The sequence below is a fragment of the Porites lutea genome, chromosome 8 (genome assembly GCF_958299795.1).
Source record: "Porites lutea chromosome 8, jaPorLute2.1, whole genome shotgun sequence".
NCBI classification, from domain to species: Eukaryota; Metazoa; Cnidaria; class Anthozoa; order Scleractinia; family Poritidae; genus Porites; species Porites lutea.
The window spans coordinates 27239425-27248087 of record NC_133208.1 but is presented as its reverse complement, the minus strand read 5'-3'; the positions used below and the strand labels follow the sequence as shown (position 1 = coordinate 27248087).

Here is an 8663-nt window from a genome sequence, read left to right as displayed (position 1 = left end):
ATGTCCATACATTTTCCTTTGTATATTTTCCTATTGGCAATGTAGCAAATAGGAAACAAATAGTTCAAGTCAGTTAAATCAGAAAGTTTGACAATCAAATGTGGAGTGCCTCAGTGATCTATGCTTGGGCCTCTCTTGTTTCTTTTTTTTTTAATGATATTGCTAGAATTCGTGACTGGACTCGTTTGCAAGTCCAGTTTTCGCGTGCTTTATGCAACGTTGTTGCTTATTGGTCTAAAATGAAAACTAATTGTCAAACAAGTTTACTCAGCAAATCAAATTTTGCTGGATTTCTTGGAATTTCTTCGGCGCTTCGAGGCCGCTATCTTTCAAGCATTTGCTAGGAAAACAGAGATGGATCGACAAATAATTGTGAGGCTTATGATGGTCTTCCGATTCTTACGTAAAACCGACTGCAAGAAGGTAAACTGAGCAGAGCAAATTGCGATGGAAAGACGAAAAATCTCCCACGAATTCAGTGAAGGAGTCTTAAAGAGCTACTCGTAAACAACGGACTTGAAACTTCATATTAGCCGGGATTTGTTCTAACGTTAATTAAGTCGCTAGAGAACGTCTAAAGTCTTCCATATCGAGTTTCCTCACATTTTAAAAGGACTAGAAGTGTAGACTGTTAAGCTTCTCGGCGGGAATTGTATTTTTAAAATCAACGTTGTTTGTGTCACAGATTGTCGCCGTCGCCATGCTATATCATGCACACGTTCAAGTCTGTATTGATCTTCTGTGTTGTATTTTGAACCTATAATGTTTGTATCTTCTGACTATTTTTAATAAATGTCGACATTTCATTGTTCAGGCAACTTTAGTCTAAAAACACGGTTTTATTTTTTTTTTTTTAATTGAACATTACAATTCCGGGAGACGATGCATTCATTTTTTTGGCTGTAATTATGTACTTTTCGCAAGCCAGTAACGAATCACGAAAAAGTAGCCTCGGTTCATGGGGGGGAGGGCAAATGGATGGGGGTGCTGAACGAGGTTTTTAAGTCAATTTTTTCTCTAAGTAGAAATATAATAATAAGATCTATTTTGGTTTTGGCTATCCCTGGAGTGACAAAATACAGCGGATTTGTATGAAATTGTCCATACAAGCCTTTAACCTCGTTTCATTGTGAGTGCTCACTGCATTGGAATTAGGTAAGGTTCACTATAGTTCCGGTTTCCGACAACCGAAATATTATGTTCCGGTAGGCTATTGGGTGGTCCAAAAACGAATAACGAATAACGAATATCCAACTAAAAACGTTTTTTTTTGTTTTCGCATAATTTTCAACCCTAGATGATACCGAACCATGAACAGGGTAAGAATAAAAATCATCATCTACAATCAAATCCAACATAATTTTGTCAATTTTAATCAGCTATCTTGCACACAATTTATAATTAATTGAAACTTTATCTTAAAGCTTTTGCAACTTCATAGAGTCATGCAAGTAAAGCTTACGTTGTTGATAGAAAAAAAAACAAAAGACAAAAAACTCATGTCTTTTTGTAAATTTTCGAAATATGGAAAAAATCTACAATGTAGAAGGTGAAAAATTTAAACACAGAAAATATGGCCTAAATAATCTTTTTCTTCGCTCTTCTTGGTCCAGTGGGCAATTTCTCTAATGATGTGAAAAGTATTTCACTCAATCTTAGCTTTTCTTAAGGGAAAAAATATTGGTAATAGAATTTAATGTTGATATAACTCTAAAATTGGGCATATCCCCAGTCAAGCTCAGACACGTTTTTGAATCCTACTAATTTTTTTTTTTTTTTTTTCATGATAAAACCATGGCCAGGTTTTTTTCAATAACATTTTATTCAATTTATTTTACATTGGAAAAAAGTTTACAACAAGATAATTGAGATTATTGAGATTATGTCTCATGAAAATTATTATAAATAATTTACCGTATTTAAATCCTTCCCCATTTAAATCTGATAAAAACAACCAGTTGTATTTTAGTGCATAAAAGGAATCTAAAAACTTGTATATATCAAAAGTATCGGTGATTTTGCAATGACAAGTAATCTTTATTGCTTCAATAATTTATTTCAATTTTGTATGCTAGACCTTAAAGAAGGACTTTCGAACTGAAAGACTTAAAAAGTCGGTTCTGTTACTACCCAGACAGTGAGCAAAACAAATTGGATCTTTTTTACCGGAAAAATCAGCTTTTATTTCGCTTTTCCTTGAACCACCGAATTCGAAAAAAAAAATCATTATTTTGATTGTAATCAGGTCCAGCTTTTATCTACAAAATAAGCAATTTTTTTTATTTTACCTATTCACTTTTTGTTTTTTTATTTGTTTACTGAAAAGAATCATAGAAGGTACTAAGAGTAATTCAAAGCTTAGAGACAACATTTTTCAACAATTTTGTGACAATTCAATCACAGGGATATGAATTTTGGTAAAGGCCTCCTTAGTGAACAGGAAGGATGTTCAACACATCCAGTTGATTCTGTCTTTGGTGGCAGGACCAGGTCCAGCAGCAGCTGTAAAGATCTCCTTCTTTCCTCCTCCTTCCAACACCAGGGTTTCCCCTTCCCGTCTGAGTGAAGTCAGACCTTCCAGGATGGAGGTAGCCTCATTCTCCAGCTGCTGGAGCTCTGGAGGCGGCATCATCATTGTTGACATGGCTGGTCCTGGCACAAGTTTACCATCAGCACCCTGATTTACATTGCAGGATATAATGTTGGCCACCTCGGCTGCAATGTGCCAGGCTCCTTCTCCAGTTTTCTCAATCATCAGCTTGAACCTCCCCTGCCAGTCTCCCTCCACCCCTTGTCTTGGAGAGGGAACAAGCTGGAAAGCAGCCAGGTTAGAAGTAGCAGTCTCAGAGATTGTCACACCCTGTCCTGGTTCATCCATGGAAACCGCTGGGCGGAACTCCATCCCACTGTAGCCAGATATATCAAATGCCACTCCAAGTCCACTTCCATTTTTAGAGAATGCCAGCACAGTCTTGTCACCAGTCTCCTCCAACCACATTCCAATGACATCACCATCACCAAACTTAGGTCCCCAGTTACTGGTCACCAGGCTACTGCCATCACTCAAGTTGCCCGGCCCGCCATAGAACAATCCCTTCATCCCCCAAACAGCAGCAAACTTGTCCTCAGCAGAAACTCCCACCCAGGTTCCGGAACTTCCAGTCACTTTAAACTCCCAACTCCCAGTTCCGCCTTGACTCCAGATAGCATTCCCCTTGGAGTTGCCACTCCCAGTGAAGCTAACCTTTGCTCCAGAAACTGTCAGGTTACCAGATCCATCATCTCTCCATGCCATATTGTTGAACTGATACTAGAGCTGGATCCTCCTGTGTTAATGTAAGTAAAGGTTAGGCTACACTTTTAGAGGTTTATTATTGACAAGGCATACATGGGAAAATGTCCCCACAAAAAGGAAGAGAGCGTGGGGACATTTTTGTGTGGAGCCCTTCAAAAAAAATAAAATTATTATTATTACTATTCTTTGTTAACATGTGTTTTTTTCTTCAGTTGATGAAGTCATCTATTGGAAAAACCACTGACCACATTTTCATCGCATTGAGAGTTCAAGTATTTATCCTCAATTATAATTTTTTTCATAGGTCTAAGATGTCATCAGTTTTGTTTCACTGGCTAAAATAAAAAAAAATGGTGTTTGGAAAAATGGATTACCTTAAACGCCCCATAGAAATTGAAATCTTGTGTTTAAAAAATGAAATAAGCCTACTAATTCTAGCCTGTGTGGCTGGCAGGTTTGTTATGTGCTAGGCATTTTTTTATGTGATGGGGAAATAAAATTTGACTTGCATCCAAACTTGTGGCTCTGCTACCAAAAACAACAGCACGTCCCCCACTTATCCCACCAGCTGGCTATATCTAAATCAAATGGAATCAACTGAAAAAAATTTTTAAAAATTAAAACTATTGTAACTGCTGCAAGATAAATAATTATTTTTGCCTAGAAGTTACTTATTCATGTGGTAACCTTTTACGACATTACAGTAATAAATTTTCCCTCTGAACCATCAGTACCATCAGGATCAGCAGAAAAAAATTATCTTTACCGTAATGAAAAGGTGATTGCACATGGAGACTTGCATTGTCCATAAAATCAAAGTGTTTTAACAAGATGGGACTTGTAATTATGAGAAGTAAAGAAGGGATAATGCTGAGTTTACAGATGCTGAAATCTCTGCTGGAAATTGTTGTTGAAATATGATTGGAATGTCTGGCTGTTAAAAATTCTCCAGAAAAACTGATCCAATCCAGAGTTGGTCCTAACTTATTTTGAGCAGTCAGTCTTGTCCGGCCAACACTTTACCATTTCAATTGCCCAAAATTCGAGTCTCACCTTTGCAAAAAGTAATCAAAATTAAGGTCTTAACTTAAATAGAATGCTTTGACCTAGTTGGAAACTTTGCTTCAAGAATATTAAAAATGTTATTACGTTTTCACTTGGCAAGATCTACTGGTTTCTAACCAGCTTGTTTTGCAAAATGGCAAGCACCCCTATGATCATGGTTTAAATGCATACATGATTGAAATGTTATGCAACAAACAGTATGAATATAAGGGATATAAGGAAAAAAGACATTGCTATATATAGTCTTTCTTTACTCTTCATGTAGTTCTGCTGATATAACCGAACTAAAATCTCCCAAACTTCTCACCACCTTTTGAAAACATCACATGATTTTCCCAGTCTAAACCAAAGTTGGAACCTCTCATAAACCACAATAAATAAACTATTAATTCTCAAAATTATGCAGTGCTGTTGTGCTGAATACAAACACCAGTGACACAATTAGATGCAGGGTTAGTCTGAAGGAAGGCGTCTAAAAAACTGAAAATTACCAAAAGACTAAGATGAGAATTAAACAGGTCTTTGGTTCAGTACCTTTATTAATTAAGCGATCACGGTCAACTCGAAACTGAACAGTTTGTCAAAATCATGAAATAAATTAAAGTTGATTTCAAATTATCAAATATTTATGTTATACTACTAGCCTTTTATCCACTGGTTAAAATATCTGCTTGTTGGAGTGGGGATGTGGGATAAGGTAATAACAAAGAATCCTATCATTCAGAAATAAGGCTATTGCAGTCAACAAGTAGAAGAAAAATATGACAAAGAAAGGAAGCCTATTCAAAACGTTTTAGGTTTGAAAGAGCCCAAGAGCCATCGCATTACCTCCTCTTAGTTCCTATAAACAGACAAAAAACATGGAAACCTAAAGTCCCTAAGGCATCCCAGAACTCAAAGACCCAAATAAATTCTGGAAAATGTATTCTCCCCCAATCACGTTTCAGTAACAGGCATGAAAAGTAAAATGTAGTACTGTACATACCTCTTTGTGTAGCAAACAAAACACTCTGGCTTTTGCAGTCTTAGGCCTTGGCTTCTTCAGATGTGTTGATATCTGCACAAGCTGAGCTGAAGTATGAAAATACGAAAACAGACAGCAGAGTTTTTACATCACTCACACTCCAGGCAGGCTAAGTTTGATGCATAAATTACCTAATGATTTACTAATTTTGCATAACCAACCACTTATAGCTGTACAGCCCATTGTACTCTCTTCCTTTCAGACATTACATACAGAGAAAATTAACTATAGGTATTAGACAAAAACTGTATAGAAATAAACTCTTGGGCTGGAAGAAATCTAGCCTTTGTATCTGGTACGTTTGTTATTATGCGCTGGGTATTTTCTTTATGCAAGGCACAATATTCGGCTTGCTCCCAAACTTCCCGCAGTTCTGCTGCCAAAAAATGACAGCACTCGTCAGTTAACTAATCCCACCAGCTACACATGCTGGCCGGCGGAATTGAATCAAATGGAATCAACTGAAAAAATTAAGGCCAGCTGATTTCCATTTTCTGTAATTAAAATAAAGCAAGACCATTGTCACTGTTGATGAGATAAATGTTTTTTTTTGCCTAGAAGCTAGTTAATTATTCATGTGGTAATCTTTTTAAACAATATTTTAGTAATATATTTTCCATCAGTATTATCAGGATCAGCAGAAAAAATTATCTTGGTCTTTGCAGAATTATATGAAGAGTGAGAAGACTATATAATAATGTGCTTTATAATACCCTTTCACAATTATGTTTGTTCGGTAACATTAATAAATAAACCATAAAGGATGATGCTTTTATTTCGTTTTGCCAAACATTTAAGCTCAGAAACCATTGGATCTATCCATAAGTGCTGGAAAACATAACAACACTATTCAATAATTTAAAGCAAAGTTTCCAACTGGGTCAAAGCATTCAGTTTTTCAGTTAAGAGCAAAATTACAAGAAAATTGGGAAATAGAATGATAAGTGTTGGCCAGACAAAACTTAAAACTGGCAAATTGGCCTAAATAATGGACCAACTCTACACTGTAGAAGTGAAAATTTTCCCCGGGGGGGGGGGGAGGGGGGTACTTGGGTTAATGTTTGCTGGGTATGTGCCACTGGCCTATCCCATTATAGTATATTTTTTGACCAGTTGTAGACCCCATCTTAGTCACTTTTTGGAAAACTTAATTTTTGCGATCCCAACTTCGTCACTTTCTATTTATGCATCTACCTTATCAATGTGGTTCAGGCGGCAGAATGTAATGCAGTCAAATAATGCAAGATTATTGTTACATTTAATAAACAACAACTTTCTGACTTTTTTTTACCAAGAATCTTCCCATTTTGAATCCAAAGTTGAAGCCAAAGTTGGAACCTCTCATACCCACTGAACATATTTTTAATTATAATTCTCAAACTTATGCATGCTGCTTATGCTTTCCTATCAAAAATAACCACTGAATATAAACACCAGTGGCACAATTTAATGCAGGGATAGTCTGAAGGAATTAAGCTGGTGTCTAAAAGTTGAAAAATTACCAAAAGACTGAGATTGGGGGGGGGGGGAGGGGGGTACTTGGGTTAATGTTTGCTGGGTATGTGCCACTGGCCTATCCCATTATAGTATATTTTTTGACCAGTTGTAGACCCCATCTTAGTCACTTTTTGGAAAACTTAATTTTTGCGATCCCAACTTCGTCACTTTCTATTTATGCATCTACCTTATCAATGTGGTTCAGGCGGCAGAATGTAATGCAGTCAAATAATGCAAGATTATTGTTACATTTAATAAACAACAACTTTCTGACTTTTTTGTACCAAGAATCGTCCCATTTTGAATCCCTGCTTACCCCAAAAATCTGAAAATTTGCGACCCTATTCTAGTAACTCTTTTGAAAATGCGACCCCATCCAGCGGCACATCCCCATTAGCCTCTTGTAAAGGAGTACCCCCCGGGAAATTTACACCTGCAGCTGGACATTGACCAAAACTTCCAGCGGAGATTTCTGCAGCATCCACAACTGAGTGACAGCATTTTCTCTTCTCATTAAGTTACAAGTTACCAATATTTTTGTTACAAAAATAATATTTCAATACACCAACGAGCCTCTGCATGCAAACACCCTGTCATTACTGAACTCCTCCCAAAAGTGACCACAATTTTCCCAGTCTAAGCCAAAGTTGGAACCTCTCATACCCACTGAACATAAATATATTTTTAATTATAATTCTCAAACTTATGCATGCTGCTTATGCTTTCTTATCAAAAATAACCACTGAATACAAACACCAGTGGCACAATTTAATGCAGGGATAGTCTGAAGGAATTAAGCTGGTGTCTAAAAGTTGAAAAATTACCAAAAGACTGAGATTGTAAATGCAGGTCTTCATGCAGCCATAAATCAGCAGGAGACTTCCATCCCTTTTATACATAATTGTAATAAAAAAGCGGTTGTGGTCATCAACTAGAAACTTAGCAGTTTGCCAACATTATGAAATATAGTTTATTGTTATTGGATGAGGTTTTTGTGATCAAGATATAAAGTGCTATCAGCGAGCTGAAGGCCTGAGGCTGATTAAAACGCACATCTAATAGCGAGACCTCGATTATTTAGGATATCACAAAAACTGAATAACTGTTTTATTATACGACTGTTTTGAAGAAAATTACGACAAACATAATGTTGCGAGGAATTGTTATTGGAAATCATGAACTGCGGGCACAACCTACAGATTAGTCAGTTATCTGCTGGTAGTATAGATAACTAACTAATCAGCAGTACTGTAGGTTGCGCTGATTTCCAAAATAAGCCTCTTAGCCAATGAGAAGACAGATGGTGAGGGCAACGTATAACAATCATAAATGATATTTATCTCCTTTCTATTCATATACTCATCTTACGCTGCTAGCATTAAGCTAAAGTCTACTGGTTAAAATTAATCTCTGCTATTTTGTAGAATTTTGGAGTGGGGAAAGAGTGCTTCTTTGGTGTCTGAGGCTTATATGTCTTAAACCGGTAGAGGAGAGTTATGACAAAGGAAGTGCATTCAAACTGTTTAAGTTTAAAAAAAGCTCAAGAGCCGTCGGGGAAACCGCTCCTTTTAAACACTCCAAAAGCGGCGGAAACTCTAAGGTGGTACATCCCTTGATCACAACCCATTTCAATCACGTTTTCAGTTGCAGGTATGAAATGTAAAATGTTGCAACGTACATACCTGTTCTTGTAGCAAAGAAAACGGGCTTTCGCAGTAGTCCTTCGCCTGTACAGCTGGGCATATATTCAAAAGCTGAGCTGAAGTAAACAGACGGTGGAGA

At 36.8% G+C, this 8663-nt stretch overlaps 1 protein-coding gene across 2 annotated transcripts in view; it reads right to left on the bottom strand.

Moving 5' to 3' along the window:
* Positions 1–1550: 1550 nt before the first annotated feature.
* The window catches only part of LOC140946141 (uncharacterized), a 106540-nt gene continuing 99427 nt past the window's right edge, over positions 1551–8663 (bottom strand). The window contains exons 2-3 of one of the 2 annotated variants that reach the window (XM_073395224.1): positions 5346–5431; positions 1551–3326 (exon numbers count right to left, since the gene is read on the bottom strand). In XM_073395224.1, coding sequence (XP_073251325.1) covers positions 2450–3295 — 846 coding nt within the window. In that variant the 5' untranslated portion in view covers positions 3296–3326; positions 5346–5431 and the 3' untranslated portion in view covers positions 1551–2449. The remainder of the gene's footprint in view (positions 3327–5345; positions 5432–8663) is intronic. The other variant, XM_073395222.1, reaches the window with a different exon arrangement.